General features: G+C 40.8%; 1 protein-coding gene across 1 annotated transcript in view; it reads left to right on the top strand.

Moving 5' to 3' along the window:
* LOC104780247 (protein CDI-like) overlaps positions 18,007-19,296 on the top strand; it is a 5,715-nt gene continuing 4,425 nt past the window's right edge. Inside the window, exons 1-2 of the mRNA XM_019244295.1 lie at positions 18,007-18,054; positions 18,557-19,279. Coding sequence (XP_019099840.1) covers positions 18,593-19,279 — 687 coding nt within the window. The 5' untranslated portion in view covers positions 18,007-18,054; positions 18,557-18,592. The remainder of the gene's footprint in view (positions 18,055-18,556; positions 19,280-19,296) is intronic.

Genomic DNA, 19,296 nt, shown 5'->3' with positions numbered 1-19,296 from the left:
TTTTTTTTTTTTTTTTGTTTTTTTTTTGTATAAGAGAGAAAGAAGAGGCGGCTGATTAGAGCACTAGTTCTGATACCATGTTTGATTAGGTTAATCCAATCGATGCCTGGTATCATTGTATTGACAAGATTATATATGAGTCGATGTACAATATAGCCGTTGGGGGCTATTAACTAAGCTTCCTTATATACACTGAAGAATATATGTATTCCTATTCTAATACACAAAAATACACATAACTTGATATGCAGGCATGTGGAAACTAACAACGGCAATCTCATAAAGTAGTCGCAGTGACTTTTTTTATTAGTTTTATTGTCGCTTCGTCTTTTAGCGACGTCGGTAACACCGGCAATACCAAAAAAAAATAGTGGCTGCGACACCCTTTTTATTCTCTACCATTTCTTTTGCTTGTTTTAACATGTTATTTTGAGTTGCTTAAATGTGTCACAGCGTCTACGTACGGACCCAAATTGTGTTTCAACTCTCATGTGTTCTCCTCCATATTGTTCTCTCATATATGTTGAAGTTCTACAATTTTTTTTATGATAAATGAGATGCTTCATGAGATGATTATAATTCCTACTGATGACCCTTATGATAATTTTTCATATCCTATAAAGAAGCTTCTATCTCCAAGCGAAGAAGCAACAAACTTCGATGGCCCTCATAAGCTCTATTACATCATCCCGGTATAAATATACTTTGTCACAACTATGATAAGGTCCCAATCAGAGTATATAAGAACACAAGACTTTAACTATTTTTCTTCATTATCTCCCTTTGGTTTACATCGACATACATATAGAAAAACACAATAAAAGATTTGTATCTATCTAGTTTTTAGATACAAGGTAAACACAAATAATAAAAATGAGAGAAAACAACAAGGATAAATATGGAGTAGATTCTCTCTTTTATTCGACAACATCCAAAACCCGAGACTCAACCAACGTAGAATGGAGTAGGCTTTTTCACACTCTTGGGCCTTAAGACTCCACACACGTAGCCTATCAATACCCTAAAAGACTCCGTCCTGGACGTCTCGGCGTCCGCGATCACGGCTTTCGCTCGGCCCCATTCCCAACCAAACATCCATCGATTTAACACGTTTACTTAGCTTTGGCCCGTGGCCTTGCTTTGTAAACCTTTATACGCAGCGGAATATAACTTTACCTTTAACCCACCCCTTTGTGACTTAGCCATACAACCAACCAACCCCATAGGCTTTGCACATTAGAGATGGCGACTTATAGTCCTTTCGGTGCACGGTGATCGGTTGCGCCATAGGCTTCCCGAACCACTCGTGTGCCCGAAGCTTTGCACCAGACGTACCGTTGGTTGACCCATCAGTCATACCATTGAACTCTGTCGACTTGTCGGTCTTGGTATCAGAGCCAGATCTGATCGAACGGTCCGACCCCATAATCGAATCACCAATCAACCGCTGACCAGGCCGATACTTATCTAAACTACGACTCTTATCGTCGATCATTTGATCACCCGATCTGACTAGCGATTGAATCATCGATCAACCCTCGATCGATCCAACCATTGGAGCGGATCGTCGCTGACCTTTCAATCAGTTCGACGCTATGATCGAACCGTTGATCATCCTGCGATCAGTTCGACTCTATCGCTGAACCATCGGTAGAGAGGTATCATGCGCATCAGTTCGGACGAGTATCGAAGTACTCGCCGAGCCGCACCCCCTTTTCTTCTTAGGAATAGATGGAAAAATGGATGGATGATGGTGTGTTGAATGGGCTGGGCGTCCATCCCTTATATAGAAAGCCAATGGGTGTTCTCCATGAAATGACACGCCCATTCCTCGCCCCTTTTCGATGGGTTGCATCTCTTTGAAGAGTCGCACCCTTCTGATGGTGACCGCTCATGCTACCGAGCTATCACACTCCTCCAGCTCGAGTGTTAGCTGACCAGACCATCCAGCTGGGTCAGCACCAGATCAGTTCACCGAGCTAAGTTGAGCTGTCGACCAGCTCGTCCAGATGAGCTAGCTAGTGTACCAGCTGGTGTAGCTCAGCTCAGCTATCTTAGCTAATTAAGCTTATCTAGTTTTCATGATCCTTAAAACCGATTGCCCCTCTTTAGGATCGCGGGACGCGGGCGTTACATACCCCACCCCCAAAGAATGACCTTGAGGACAAGGTCATTTAAACTTTTTTCAACTTGCTCCTCTTTCCTGTTTTCATACTAGAGGCATGAGTTTCTTTCTTTCCACTCAACTTGTCCCTCCCCACCAACCTAGCTCTTCCGTGATCAAAGGAACGCTTCCCACGTCTTCTAAACGAAGAATCCGTAACACGACCATACCTCACATGGGATGAAACAATATTAGGTTTCTTCACCATCTTCATCTTCTTACTCCAAGTTGTTGCTCGATCCTCCCAATGATGTTGGATCAATATCTTCTTCACCTCATGTAGGTTAACTAAATCTTCCATGATTGTATTTATAACCAACATCTCAAGATTTTGTTTTTGTTTTTCTTTTTTGTCTTTTTTTTTTGTTTAAACCACGCCTCGACGAGCAACAAACGAAACACCTATTTCCTTAGTTTATGGAGTTGACGCCGTAGTCCCAGCCGAGCTCAAAGTACCCGGAGTCCGCATGACCTTGAATCCTTTCCGGGCTGCGGAGAACGGAGAAATTATGCAAGACACACTGGATGTCATTAATGAGCGCCGGGATCAAGCCTTGGTTAGGATGCAGAATTAGCAGAATGCCGTAGCTCGCTACTACAATTCGAAAGTCCGAGGTAGACCACTTGCAGTTGGGGACTTGGTCTTGCGAAAAGTCTATGATAACACCGAGGAGCTCAATGCAGGGAAGCTTATAATTAATTGGGAAGGACCGTACAGAATCACTCGCGAGGTGCGCAATGGAGTTTACCAGCTGGAAGATTCAAAGGGGAAACCAGTCCCGAGGTCCTGGAATTCCTTGCATCTCAAACTTTTCTATAGTTAATTCTCTTGTATCGAACTACGGTTGGCTTGATCCCGATAAGGGTACGTAGGCAGCCCACTTCGGGTCCAACTATTCATTTTAATAAAATCAAAAGTTCTCTTTAATTTTTTATTAATAATGGTTGACCAGCAAAACAAACAAAAAACCGAAGTCTAAATTCGCAAATTACAAAAAAGCCGAAGTCCAACTTCGCAAATTACAAAAAAGCCGAAGTCTAACTTCGCAAATTTCAATCAAAGCCGAAGTCTAACTTCGCATATTTCAATTAAAACCGAAGTCTAACTTCGCAAACTTCAAATTAAACCGAAGTCTTACTTCGTATCACGAAATTCCGGATTTAATGTTCGAGGGATCAATTAAACCGAAGTCTTACTTCGTAGTCAGTTGCTTGCTTTAAGAAAAACTAAAGAGGTTTCGCGGCTTTACCCGGCGTAGACTTCAGAGGCGACATGCTTTCTGGGTGAAGGTGAAGGAAATTGATCTAGGGAAAGGAGAGTTGAAGAACTTTCCAGCGAATAGCAAGGAACAAAGGAGACGAGAGAAAAACACAAAACACAACAGAGGGCAAACTAAAATTTAAGAATAAAAGAGAGAAGTTGGGTAGTTTTCCTTGATAGACAGAACCGAGAAGTAATGATTGCATGAGGAAGCAAAAAGTCTCGGTCCGTTTTTCTCCTCTCTTATAGCGTGTAAGCCACCCAGTGGGTCCTAGAGCTTGTTCGGGAAGGAAAATTCCATCATTACCACGATCAAATCATGAGATATGGGGGATATTCAGTTTCCTGAAATTGGTCGATTGGAAATCAAAAGTCCTCCGAGCTAATCAGCTTGGGAGACTTGGGGGGAAACTGTTGTACCCACGATTGGTCATCTCAGATAATGGGCAAGGGGCCTGGGCCGGACACACTGAACGGGCCAAGAAAGTAGCATTGATCGGCCCATGAAGCCCAAAGAGAAGGCTGGAATGCGGAAAGGCGTCCCACGAGTCAGCTCGGAGTTTGGATTCGGTCAAAGATTCCCACATTTAATCGAATTGACTAAGATGCAAGATTTGCGTAGAAACTTATTTAGGCATTGATTGTGTGTAATCAGCTAGTATAAATACATAAGGGGGGTCATTGTACTGGGAATGAAAATTTTTTGACACTCAAGCAATAATATACACTTTTTAGCACTCAAAAACTCTCAGTTTAGTTCGGAACTCAAACGGTGGTGAGCTCTTCCACTCGTAAAACACTTTGGAAGGAGAGTTCTGATTTCAGTTCTCACATTTGGCGCTAGAAGGAGGGCCTTCATCACCTACACTCTGTATAGTTCCGACGTTTTTTCACAAATCCTCATCGAACAGATTCTACCATGGCCCAAGCATCTGCTAATCAGGTAACTCTAGAAACAATCGAAAAGCTTTTGCAGCATCTGACAGAAAAGTCCGACCGCCAGCAAGCTGCTTCCGCTGCTCTGTTCGAGCGTTTCGATGGCTTGGAAGGTCAGGTTTCTACCCGACTGGAAGCAGTCTCAAGCTCGATCGCCGGTCTTTCTGCCTCTCATCAGGCGTATGCCGATCGGGTCGACCTCCTGTCCTCCAATCAAAACCCATGACGGCGTGCTTTAGACTTTACCGACTCCATTCCACATGTCACTTCGCAGCCGGCAACAGTGCTAGCAACTCCAGGGAGTACTTTCCCACCACAGGTAATTCCTTAGTCAGCACCACCATTGGCTGGGGTTAGTAATGCTCCGGTTCAAGATGAAGTTGCTGGGTCCTCCGGGATTCCAGTTTGGATCCCTCCCCCTGTAGGAGGAGGTGTCCAGCAAGAGAACCTGACTCCGGGTTACTCTTCCATACCCGAGTTCCACAAGATATAGAGTGAGATCCGCGACATGCGATCCATGGTGCACAGTGCAACCACTTCGGCACTGGACATTTCTCGGGTGATCGAAGAGTCAAAGCGAACTCCTTTCTCTGACCAAGTAGCTCGAGTCCGCGTCAAAGACACTGGCAAGATAAAATTCTCGAGCTACGAAGGAAAAGGGGATCCGACCAGTCATCTCAAAACTTTCTTGTTAACAGCTAGCCGCGTGGACCTCAAGCCTCATGAAGTAGACGCCGGGTACTGCAAGTTGTTCGCAGAAACATTCTGTGGACCAGGTCTACTTTGGTTCGCATCCTTGACAGCTGACTCCATTAACAATTTCAAGGAGCTGTCAACTTCTTTCATTAAGCAGTATTCTAGCTTAATTAAAACCGCGGTAACAGACGCCCAGCTTTGGAACCTCAACCAAGCTGCCGGAGAATCACTCCGGTCATACATAACAAAATTCAAAAAAATTCAGGTCCAGATTCCGGGGCTTTCTGACTCAACTGATTTTGGTCGCACTGAAAAATGGCCTTTGGCACAAATCCCGTTTCCGCGAGGAGCTGACTGTAAATCAGTTCCCTACCATCCATGACGCACTACACCAAGCTTCGAATTGGATAATTGCAGAGGAAGAAAGGGCTGCTGCTGCACTAAAACATAAAGTCGCAAGCAAACCCCGATTCGAAGCACCTGCTAAAAAGAATCCACCTTCAACTTCGAAGTCCGGACCTAGCACATTTGCAGTGAACCAATCTCCTCAAAAAGATTCCCCTAAGAGTTCACCCTCCAAACAACCATTTTCACCGCGCTCCAAGGGCGGAGTGCTCCTAAGTAATAAATGAGTCCGGGACGAGAATACGTACTGCAAACTCCACAAAACCAACATCCACTCAACTCGAGACTGCAAGAAGTTGATGCACCTTCTTACTAAAAAATTTGTGTCTGGCTAAATGCCAAAAGTCTCGATTGAAGAGTTGGACCCAAAAACGGTATCCCTCCACCAAAAAAGCTAAAGCAAACTGAAGAGGATGCAGGTCCTAAAAAACGAATAGACATAATCATGGGAGGCTCGCGTTTATTTCGCAACTCGATAACAGCAATCAAAGACCATCAGCGCAAGCTCGCGAGTCCGACACCTAAACGGGCGAATTTCGCTCCGAGCGATCTACCTGAGATCACATTTTCGGAGAAGGAAACGGAGGATCTAGATACTCACGATGATGCACTTGTTATTTCACTTGACGTAGCAAACCATGAAGTGTGCCAAATTTTGGTAGACACCGGGAGCTCGGTCGATTTAATCTTTCTGGAAACCCTCACTAGGATGGGCATCAGAAGAGAGCACATCGCAGGACCTCCGTCTCCACTGGTCTCGTTCACTAGCGAAACTTCGATGTCACTAGGAGCGATAACTTTACCTGTTTCCACTCAAGGTATAGCTAAAATGATGGAGTTCACGGTCTTCGACCGACCTGCTGCCTACAACGCTATAGTAGGGACGGACACCTTGGCTGTTTCAGATGAAGGCGGTCCCATCTACATACCATCAGTGCGTCAAGTTCCCAACTCCTCAAGGATTTCGGGAAATCCTGGGGAGCCAGAGAGTCGCGAGAGGCTGCTACCTCTCAAGCCACAAGCTCCTGATCCAATAGCAACCACAACTGGAGGTCGCCAAGAATCCAGTTCGGAAGCAGCTGCAAGGTGACCTCACGGAGGCTATATTCATTAATCCAAAGTTTCCGGATCAAGAAATCAAGATAGGGGCAGGTTTGAGTAGCGAGCTCTGAACTAGTTTGATCCGTTTTCTAAAGGAAAACATTACTACTTGTGCTTGGTCAGTCGACAAAATGCAGGGGATAAAACCCGAGATCATCTCGCACGAGCTTAATGTAGATCCGACATTTAGACCGTGAAGCAGAAGCGACGGAAGCTCGGCCCCAAGCGGGACGTAATTGTCAACAAAGAGGTAGAGCGACTAGTGAAGGCTGGGCAGATACGCGAGGTGAAATATCCAGAGTGGCTCGCCAATACCGTAGTTGTTAAAAAGAAAAATGGTAAATCACGAGTCTGCGTTGACTTCACCGACATGAAAAAGGCTTGCCCTAAGGATAGCTTTCCTCTTTCTCACATCGATAGGTTAGTCGAGTCCACTTCTGGACACGAGCTGATGTCCTTTATGGATGCTTTTTCCGGGTACAATCAGATCCTCATGAACCCCGACGATCAAGAGAAGACCGCATTTATCACGGACCGCGGAACCTATTGTTACAAGGTGATGCCATTCGGCTTAAAGAATGTCGGAGCAACTTACCAGCGGCTGGTAAATCGGATGTTTGAGAAACAGCTTGGGAGAACCATGGAAGTCTATATTGACAACATGTTGGTAAAATCTATGGAGTCTAGCTCGCACCTCGCGGATCTGAAATAGTGTTTCGAGATCCTGAACCTGTTCGGGATGAAGCTCAATCCCACGAAGTGTACATTTGTCGTTCCGTCAGGGGAGTTCCTGGGTTATATCGTAACCGAAAGAGGAATTGAAGCGAACCCAAGGCAGATCAACGCTTTTTTGTCCATGAGTTCCCCGAAGACTTTGCGAGAAGTTCAACGCCTAAACGGACGGATAGCTGCACTCAACCGCTTCATCTCTCGATCAACTGATAAATGTCTCCCATTCTACCAGTTATTAAAAAAAGGAGGGAGGCAATTCTCATGGGACGAGAAGTGCGAAGCAGCGTTCTCCAAGCTAAAAACCTACTCGTCTGAGCCACCAGTTCTAGCAAAGCCTGAGCTTGGCGAACCACTTTTCCTCTACGTAGTCGTGTTGGCAAGCGCAGCGAGCGGAGTGTTATTTCGTGAAGAAAGGGGCGAGCGTAAGCCAATTTTCTACATTAGTAAGTCTTTCACAGGAGCTGAATCGAGGTACTCGATTATGGAAAAATTGGCTTTAGCCGTAGTAATTTCTGTGAGGAAGTTACGACCGTACTTCCAGTCGCATTCGATTGTTGTCCTAACGACACAGCCACTTAGGACGGTGCTTCACAGTCCAAGCCAATCTGGTAGATTGGCAAAATGGTCAGTAGAGCTTAGTGAGTACGACATCGAGTTCCGAACTCGAACTTGTGCAAAGGCACAGGTCTTTGCAGATTTCTTGATAGAACTCCCACTTGCTAGTTCGGTTGAACATAGTGTGGATGTCCCATGGACTCTACACGTGGACGGTGCTTCATCCAAAACAGGCGCCGGAATTGGAGTTCGTCTTGTTTCTCCCTCCGGCGAAGTAATTGAGCAATCATTCCGTCTGGCCTTCAATGCATCCAACAATGAAGCCGAGTACGAGTCTTTTTTAGCCGGACTTAGACTCGCTGTAGGAATTGGGGTTCGGAGAGTACAAACTTTTTGCGATTCACAGTTAGTTACCAACCAGTTTCTAGGGGAGTACGAGACTAAAGACCAAAGAATTAGCAGCGAAGTTCGAGGAGTTCGAGATCACTAAGATCCTGCGGGGTGAAAATTCAGTTGCAGACGCCCTGGCATCATTAGCATCGACTTCGGACCTGACAACGATAAGAATTATCCCGGTCGAAGTTGTCGAATACCCGAGCATACGGTTAGAAAGCTCGACTGTCGTCACTAGAGCAATGAAAAAGACGGCTGTCGAAGAAGCAGCTCGCGCGACTACTTCCAGCCCCTCACCCGTGGAAACTCCTCCGACTGCGGTAGTCACACGTGTTTGTGACGAGCAGGAAATCAGTTCAGATGTACAACCTCCAGTAATACCTAGGCCTCCGAGCCCAGATAAAATTGTCCTTCCCGACAAACCTCCAGGCAACACGAACACTAACAATTGAGGGGCAGGAGACTGATGGAGTTTGATCTGGGCTTACTTGGAGCAAGGTGAACTCCCAGCTGACAAATGGGCGGCGAGAAAACTTAAAATTGTCAGTGCATGATATTGCGTCTATAACGGAGCACTTTTTCGCTGGAGTACAGCAGGTCCCTATCTGACTTTTCTTGCTGGTGAGGAGCCCGCAGCATTGATGCAAGCTGTTCATGATGGTCCCAATGGAAACCACTCCGGAGGGCAAACTCTGGCCTTCAAAATCAAAAGACAAGGGTATTTTTGGCCTACTATGGTCGCCGACTGCGAGAAATATTCCCGAGCCTGCGAGAAGTGTCAAAAGCATGCTCCATCAATCCATCAGCCTACCGAACTTCTGTCTTCGGTGTCCGCACCTTACCCGTTCATGAGATGGTCTATGGATATTATTGGCCCATTACATCGGGGACCAGGAGGAGTTCAGTACGTACTTGCTCTTACTGATTACTTTTCTAAGTAGGTTGAGGCAGCGACTTATGCTAAGGTGACAAGTGAGGAAGTGGAACAGTTTGTACTAAAGAGCATAATCTACCGGTACGACGTTCCACACAAAATCGTCACGAACAATAGCCCGCAGTTCGTCTCTTCGAAGTTCGAAGAATTCTGTGCGAAATGGAAAATACGGCTTAGCAAGTCAACTCCTCGTTACCCGCAAGGGAATGGACAAGCCGAGGCAATGAACAAGGTTATATTGGCAAATTTGAAAAAACGGTTGGACTCTCACAAAGGGTGCTGCCTAGACGAACTCCAAGGAGTACTTTGGGCAATCCAAACCACGCCTCGACGAGCTACAAACGAAACACCTTTTTCCTTAGTTTATGGATTTGACGCCGTAGTCCCAGCCGACCTCGAAGTACCCGGAGTCCGCATGACCTTGAATCCTCTCCGGGCTGCGGAGAACGAAGAAATTATGCAAGACACACTGGATGTCATTAATGAGCGCCGAGATCAAGCCTTGGTTAGGATGCAGAATTATCAGAATGCCGTAGCTCGCTACTATAATTCGAAAGTCCGAGGTAGACCACTTGCAGTTGGGGACTTGGTCTTGCGAAAAGTCTATGAGAACACCGAGGAGCTCAATGCAGGAAAGCTTATAATTAATTGGGAAGGACCGTACAGAATCACTCGCGAGGTGCGCAATGGAGTTTACCAGCTGGAAGATTCAAAGGGGAAACCAGTCCCGAGGTCCTGGAATTCCTTGCATCTCAAACTTTTCTATAGTTAATTCTCTTGTATCGAACTACGGTTGGCTTGATCCCGATAAGGGTACGTAGGCAGCCCACTTCGGGTCCAACTATTCATTTTAATAAAATCAAAAGTTCTCTTTAATTTTTTATTAATAATGGTTGACCAGCAAAACAAACAAAAAACCGAAGTCTAAATTCGCAAATTACAAAAAAGCCGAAGTCCAACTTCGCAAATTACAAAAAAGCCGAAGTCTAACTTCGCAAATTTCAATCAAAGCCGAAGTCTAACTTCGCATATTTCAATTAAAACCGAAGTCTAACTTCGCAAACTTCAAATTAAACCGAAGTCTTACTTCGTATCACGAAATTCCGGATTTAATGTTCGAGGGATCAATTAAACCGAAGTCTTACTTCGTAGTCAGTTTCTTGCTTTAAGTCAAAACTAAAGAGGTTTCACGGCTTTACCCGGCGTAGACTTCAAAGGCGACATGCTTTCTGGGTGAAGGTGAAGGAAATTGATCTAGGGAAAGGAGAGTTGAAGAACTTTCCAGCGAATAGCAAGGAACAAAGGAAACGAGAGAAAAACACAAAACACAACAAAGGGCAAACTAAAATTTAAGAATAAAAGGGAGAAGTTGGGTAGTTTCCTTTATACACAGAACCGAGAAATTATGATTGCATGGGGAAGCGAGAAGTCTTGGTCCGTTTTTCTCCTCTCTTATAGCGTGTAAGCCACCCAGTGGGTCCTAGAGCTTGTTCGGGAAGGCAAATTCCATCATTACCACGATCAAATCATGAGATATGGGGGATATTCAGTTTCCCGAACTTGGTCGATTGGAAATCAAAAGTGCCCCGAGCTAATCAGCTCGGGAGACTTGGGGGGCAACTGTTGTACCCACGATTGGTCATCTCAGATAATGGGCAAGGGGCCTGGGCCGGACACACTAAACGGGCCAAGAACGTAGCATTAATCGGTCCATCAAGCCCAAAGAGAAGGCTGGAATGCGGAGAGGCGTCCCACGAGTTAGCTCGGAGTTCGGATTCGGTCAAAGATTCCCACATTTAATCGAATTGATTAGGATGCGAGATTTGCGTAGAAACTTAATTAGGCATTGATTGTGTAATCAGCTAGTATAAATACATAAGGGGGGTCATTGTACTGGGGATGAAAAAATTTTGACACTCAAGCAATAATATACACTTTTTAGCACTCAAAAACTCTCAGTTTAGTTCGGAACTTTAATTGTGGTGAGCTCCTCCAATCGTAAAACACTTCAAAAGAAGAGTTCTGATTTTAGTTCTCACATTGGGCCTTAAGACTTGTGGTTGACGTAGCCTATCAAACTACAAGAAAGATCAGAGAATTTGCATGAACCATCGATACAACACCTAAGCATTTAGAGTGTTCATTTCCTATGAGATTGGTTGCTCTCTAGGTTTGATAGGATTGGCAAGTAGTATTCAAAACTAGGAATTGTCAATCTTATCAAAAAGGGGAATTAAATTTGGGTTTGTAAGAAATTCCCTTATCAAAAAAGAAAAAAAAAATCCCGTAAAAACAAAGCAGACTAATATGCCACATTTCTAGTTTAGAATGCCATGTGACAAATCAACCATGTTTAATTTCATTGGAAAATTAGTTGATTCTGTAAAAACGAAGAGGCAGCAAATATTGAAAATAACTTCTTTTCTTATTAAGAATCACTTAAACAATCTTACAAGATATGTTTAATCAGAATTACACACAATCAACACGACTTGTCACTGACCAGTTCTTAATCTAACCAAAATCCCTAAGAACCCTAAAAGCTTATTCGCTTAGTTCTCTAAAATTCTTCTTGAACGGCCAAACAACATGTTTGCCCGATAACACAATATATAGGATACCTCCTATGACCTACTTTGCTATTAAAGGATAAGTCCAAATCTTCTTAATAGATATGATAATAACTTGTTTTCTAATCAAGGAGTCTCTAAAAGCACAGCCACGTCACTCGATATCTGTTACGGTTTCTCTGCGTGAACCTCTCTTCCAAAGTCCTACAGACCAGCCTTGTAGCAACCAAAGTCTTCATGCTTTCATTCTCCCCCTTTTTATTTGAATGTGACAACTCAAGCTCCAAATGTGAATAGTATAGAATCTTCCAAAACCATAAGCCTCAACCACATTCAGCTACAACATCACCATCATCACCAATATCATCATCTCATCATACTCCCCCAGCGTGAGTGCACATTCATATAAAAATAATGATGAAGACATATAAGTTGGAAGACACAACAAGCTTCCTATCATGCCTTGTACCAAAAATAATCCTCAATAGCTGTAATAATATCCTTAGGTTCAACCTTTTAAACACAACAATGTTGCAACACTTCTTGAAAATTCATCTGAACATGATGAGTGGTTTGCTCAACAACTGCAACTGCATCAGAGTGATTCTTATGACCTTGAAACTGTTTAGATATAGCTAAGAATATTGACGATTCATCATTCCAGTCAACACTATTGGATTTGGTCGATTCAGTTGTGACTTTTTCTTGTACAGGTTGTTCTGCAACATGCTTCTGTAGAACCTCAGATTCAACCACAACATCGTCTATAGTGATTATCTTCGAGAGATTGCAACATAGTTTGTTTTCATCAGTTTCCTGGATTACTTGATTATATTGTCATTCATTATGTTCAGAAACCTTACTGTAAAGATCCTTTTTAGCAACCCAGACTTTGGAAAAATGAAATGGGTCTATAAAACATTTCCTAGCCATCCAAAGTTCTCTAATCTTGTTCTTAAACTTATAACAAAAAGATCTGACATGCCCAGTTTTGCTACAATGAAAACACTCATAGATCCTACGTCCTTGCTTGGATTTAGTCCAACCTCTTCGCTTAGGTTGATGTTGTGTGTTCCTGGTTGGTGCTACAGAGACCTTCTGTTGTACCACTTTTTCCAGAATACTTGACTCTGTTTCATGATTTTCATTGCTCTTAACAAAACTCACTGATTTATCACGAGACAACAGCTCAACAGTCTCCACCTTGTGGTAACCCAGACCTCTATGCTGAGACCCTACAATTCCTATTGACAAAATCTCATCCAGTTTTTTTCCACCATTTGTCAACATTCTGATCTTGTGATTTTCATTAAGCTCTTTTTCCAAACTGATTGATTTCTCTTTCTCCAAACCGTATTTTTCCAGTAGAATTCTTAGTTTCTTCTCATACACCTCTTTTTCCAAAAGAGGGAGTCCATCATCAGTCAAAAATTTGGATTTGCTTTCTTCAAGAGAACTCACCTTAGCTTCCAACAGTAGTTTGTCCTTTACCAGTAATAGCTTTTCATTGCAGAGCTGAACCAAATTGTCATACAAAATACAATAGCTCTCTTTTGGAATCGGTTCTTCCTCATCATCATCATCTGAGCTCTCCACAGCTGTATCATCACAATTAACACTGAAAGCAAACAGATTGAGCAGTCCTTCTTCTCCATCACTCTCTGACTCTAAATCACTGAAACTTAAGAATGACTTATTTTTAGCTTTTTGCAGATTTGGGCATTCTGCTTTCAAGTGACCAATAGCTTTACACTCAAAACATTTCATTTCCTTTCGCTTTGTTAGAGGACATTCAGGTTTATAGTGTCCAAAACCATTGCATTCGTGACATTGTACCTCTTTTCGATGGTCATCCTTCTCCTTTTCAGTCCTGTTGAAACAATTGCTGGGTTTTTCGGCATCTTTTCTGTTCCAGCGAGAGAAATCTCTTCCTTGTCCTTTTTAAAATCGCTTAAGTGCCTTCCCAAAGTTCCTTGCCATCAAAGACATGTTGTCCTTTATCTCCTTCAGCTGATCACTTGTATCATCTGCCTTGAAAGCAATTCCTTTGCCATGATTTTCAATTCTTCAGCAACTTCCATCTCTTCTGATTTCAGCATCCCAACTAGATCTTCAAATTTCAAGGTATCTGTGTTACTTGAAACTCTCATAACAGCTTTATAGCAGCGTATTTGGACGGTAAGCACCTAATTAACTTCTTAACCAGCTTTGTATTTTTGTAGATCTTTCCAAGGTTCTTAGCTCCGTTTGCAATAGCACTCATTTTTTCACTGAACTGAGAGATTGTTTCATCTGGATCCATCCTTAGAACTTCAAACTAGGAGGCAAGTTGATCCAACCTTGTTCTTTTTACACTTGATTTCCTTCATGTGACTTCTGCAAGATATCCCAAGCATCTTTCGCTGACTCACACCCTTGAACAAGTTTGAATTCATCATCGTCAACAGCTCCAAAGATAGCATTAAGAGCCCTAGCATTGTATTTAGATAAGTTCTTTTCTTCCACTGTCCAGCGTGCCTTAGGTTTAGTGATCTTGTCACCAGCTTCGGTTTTCTCATATGGAGGCTCCCAGCCTTCTTCAACAGCCGTCCAAGCATCCTCACCTAGATTACGGATCAACTGAACCATGCGGACCTTCCAACGACCATAGCCTTGTTCATCCAAGATCACAGCCCTTTGAAGCATCATCAACTCATTACCCGACTGCATCATTATCCCAAGATCTTAACCTGTAGCGTGTATAGAGCTCTCATCGGTTGACTGCTCTGATACCAATTGTAAAAACGAATATGCATCAAATATTGAAAAGAACTTTTTTTCTTATTAAGAATCACTTAAACAATCTTACAAGATATGTTCAATCAGAATTACACACAGTCAACACGACTTGTCACTGACCAATTCTTAATCTAACCAAAATCCCTAAGAACCCTAAAAGCTTATTCTCTTAGTTCTCTAAAATTCTTCTTGAACAGCCAAACAACATGTTTGCCCGATAACACAATATATAGGATACCTCCTATGACCTACTTTCCTATTAAAAGATAAGTCCAAATCTTTTTAATAGATATGATAATAACTTGTTTTCTAATCAAAGAGTCTCTAAAAGCACAGCCACATCACTCGATATCTGTAACGATTTCTACGCGTGAACCTCTCTTCCAAAGTCCTACAGACCAGCCTTATAGCAACCAAAGTGCTACAGATTCGTCCACGAACTTAAGTGCTTTGGCGTATTTACAACATGAACTTAACTAAAATTTTAATTTCATATACGAACAACTTAACTCTGGCGGTCTGGTCAAAACCATCAAATTGGCAAATTGAGTTATTGTTCCGTGAACATATATGTTGTTAACTAGGATGTCGTTTTTGCAGTCTGAAATACCACGTGAAACAACTTAAATTATAATTAACTTACTGAGGCAATAAATTTAATATAACAAAAAAAAATCTGAAGAATATTGTAAACTAGAGAAACTCGAATGAGGTTTTCTCTTCTTCTTATTGATTCAATCGTTCATTACATATATATAGGGATAGACAAACCCGTAGTACAAAACCGACTAGGAATAGGAAATAGGTAATAGACCTTCGGCCATGAGCCGTAAACACTAGGACGTACATGAGTCGTGTATGGACCGGTTATGGAAATGCACCATCCATGTTTTACAACAAAGAATATGAAAATTGCCGAACTAAAACTTAAGTTATACTCCTTTTGTTGGGAAAACGTCCTATATCTCCATAAAAACTATTATATCATACCAAATATAGCCTTAACTTTGTCCTCATCCTAAATATCTTTTTAGAAATGCTTCTCAACCTATACATCCCTGAATTCATAGTCATATCCCCAAGAAATTGAAAGTTATCATCTAATTATCCATTGATCTAGGTTTAATTGGTTTACTACTTGATTAACCGATTAACAAAGTTTAATAACCGGATTAAACCAGATTTCAACCCGATTAGAAAATCCTAAAATCACATTTCCCTTTTCTCCTCGTTCTTTCTTGTGACGAACCCTGGAAATTGATATTTCCCAATCGAATCTCTTGTTTGTTCTTCTTCTTTCTTCTGTTTTGTCAAATCACAAATCAAATCGATGGCTTTCTTCTGTTACTTCTCGGACTAGTCATAACGGAGAAGACAATCAAATCAGATCAAAAAACTTTGTCAATGGGTGGCGCAAAAATCCAATCTTTAATTTGAAACAAACAAGGACAAATGACAGAGCGTGAATCAAACACGTTGATCCAATACAAGGCAAACCACTTTTGTAGAAATGTGACAAAATGAGTGACGATCAATGGTGTTGGGCGTCAAAGGATTTATAGAAAGCTTAAGATATAAGAAGAGAATAATTTTTTTATATACATACACACAGATTTACATGTATGTATATAAAAAAGGTGACGATCAGATCATAGAGGGAGTTAAAAAACACAAAAACGAATATGATATCACAGACTTGGAAAAGATGATATCACAGACTTTATGTTCATATATGTCTGGTCTACAAAGGAAAAACATTTTAGTTGACCAAAAAAAAAAAGGAAAAACATTCTCATGGTTTCAGAGATCGAATTAAAAAGTGTATGTTTTTAGGGTTTTTTTATTTCAAAATTCTGAGATTTGATTTGAGGATTTGGGGATTTTTAATGGGTTATATATGTATTATCTCGGGTCGGGTTTTTAAGACCAGTCCGGTTTTAATTTTGGTTTTGCATTTGGTATGATCGGTTTTCTATCTAATTTACTTTATAAACCGATAAGATCTAAATATATGGGGAGATAGGTGAAAACTATGAATTCAGGGATATATAGGTTGAGAAACATTTCTAAAAGGATATGTAGGACGATGATAAAGTTTGGGTTCTATCAGGTACAATATCATAGTTCTCATGGGTTATAGGACGTTTTCCCCATTTTGGTTTTTTTAGTTGTTGTTCTATAGTTAAATTTTTATTTCATACTCCCTTGTTTCATAAAAGTGTCATTTTTGCATTTTTTTTCTTGTCACAAAAATAGTATTATTTTTTATGTTTTCAATGCAATTTTTAGATTTAAATCTTTTTATCCTTATGATTTGATCTTATTAATTAGAAATAATTTTTTTAGTGAATTTAGGAAAAGGTAAAATAAATTTTATATGGTTTCTTTTAATTTGTGTGCATTATGTCAAAATAATATTCTTAGTGAAATAGAAAAAGTAATAGTTGTCGATATAGTTTTTCAACGCAAATATTTGATAATTATTCTAATTTTACTCAAACAGTTTTAATGTCTTGACCAATTAAAAAAAAAATAGAAAATCTATTAATGAAGGATAAAACAGAAATTTTAATTTATTTTCTTAAGTTATATGAAAAAATATTAAACGAGAATTTATTTAAGTTGAAGGGAATATATACTTAACTCACTAAACTGTTGACTTTTTTAAGTCTCTAAATTAGCTTCTTTTTTTTTTCAACAAAAACAAATTTCATTAAAATCAAAAAGTTATTACAAAGACATACAGAATTATTGTGATACAATTATTACATACGTAGATGTATTTGTCATACAATAAGAGAAATACATCAGAATGGATTTTGACGATGCTTTCCAGAGAGTAGCCTTACTCACTAATTGATCAGAATATCCGTTATTATCCAACTTCATATTTGATTTCTCTTCATTACGAATCGTATGCAGCAAATTTTGGCTGACACTTGTTTTCACAAGACGTAACATTAAATCCAATGTGCCCAAATCTAATTCTGGATTGTAGACACAGTGGCACCAAAGCTTCCGTACCACAGTCTTTCTAAATATATCGACGTTTCTGTAATTCTTTTCAACATATCCCAAGTCCCCATTCCTCTCATGTTGATAGATTCCCATTTAAAAGTCGCAAATGTATTGCTCAACCACACAATACGAGTAACACCAACAAAATATGCTCGCCAATATTTACCAAATCCAAGTGTAATGTCAATATCTCAATCCAACAAAATCCAAAGTTATACACCCAATAATCATAATCAGTCACTAAATTAGCTATGTCATTTATATATTTTTATAATTTAATTTTTATGTTAGTTGTTATTTTTAAACTATTCTATGATTGTAAATCTTTCAAAGTTTGAAGTTTATTAAAAAATTTATAACCAAAATAATAGTTTGAAAAATTAAGAGACGTCGCTTTCGTCCTATCTCCCTCCACATCTCTTTCTCTTCGTTTTCCACATTTTTGTCCACAAATGTCCATATATGTCGGTGCTGCAAAGCATTTTCTCAAGCCCATAATCATCATCTCCAGGTACGCTCGCTCTGTTCTTCCTCATTTCCTGGAACTTTTGTTCTCCATTTTTCTGTTTTAGTTTGATTTTTTTTGTTGTTTCATTCAACCAAAAAAACCGTTCTCTGTAGATTTATCTATTTTACTTGAATCCATGCTGCTTCATCTATTGTTTCTGGCTACTTAATTATGTGATTTAATAAAAAAAAAACAGCTTAGCAGAGGCAGAGCCATCGCCTAGAGTTTTAAAGGTAGTAAGGGAAACAAAAAGTAAAATTAAATTTTTAAATAATAATTTATAATAAATTTAATCTAAAAATGTAGTTTAATGTTGTTATATATTGTTTTTAAGCAAAATAATTAATAAAATATTTTGCTACAAAATATATACAAATTAATAATTTGTGATGATTGACTATGTGATGATTGACTATGTTGTTTAGTGATTTTTGTGTTTGACTACAAAAAGTGTGATGAAATGATAGCTTTGTTAATTTTTGTTGTGCACTGAAATGAATGACAGATCCGAGTTGCAAAAATATCTCCAACATCAATTATTATGACAATGAGCAACAATGGCATTTCAGAGAAGAAACCTTTCAGGATCTTTGTTGGTTATGATTCACGAGAAGATCTTGCTTACCAAGTCTGCCATCATTCGATCACCAAGAGATCTTCAATCCCTGTTGACATCATACCAATTGTTCAGTCAGATCTTAGAAAGAAAGGTCTGTACTGGAGAGAAACAGGTCAGTTAGAGAGCACTGAGTTCTCTTTCTCTCGTTTCTTGACTCCTCATTTGTCGGATTACCAAGGTTGGGCTATGTTCGTCGATTGCGATTTCCTCTACCTTGCTGATATCAAGGAACTTACTGACTTGATCGATGATAGATACGCCATCATGTGTGTTCAACATGATTACACTCCTAAGGAGACCAGTAAGATGGATGGCGCGGTTCAAACTGTGTACCCGAGGAAGAACTGGTCTTCTATGGTGCTTTACAATTGTGGACATCCAAAGAACAAAACCTTGACCCCTGAGATTGTTAATACTCAGACCGGTGCGTTTCTCCATAGGTTCCAGTGGCTTGAGGATGAAGATATTGGGTCTATTCCTTTTGTGTGGAACTTCCTTGAAGGGCACAATACAGTTGTCGAGAACGATCCAACCACGCAGCCTAAGGCGGTGCATTACACTCGGGGAGGGCCTTGGTTCGATGCTTGCAAGGATTGCGAGTTTGCGGATCTCTGGCTTAATGAATT

The sequence above is a fragment of the Camelina sativa genome, chromosome 4 (assembly GCF_000633955.1).
Source record: "Camelina sativa cultivar DH55 chromosome 4, Cs, whole genome shotgun sequence".
NCBI classification, from domain to species: domain Eukaryota; kingdom Viridiplantae; phylum Streptophyta; class Magnoliopsida; order Brassicales; family Brassicaceae; genus Camelina; species Camelina sativa.
Note: the sequence above shows the minus strand (reverse complement) of the source record. Positions and strands in the feature narration are given on the sequence as shown.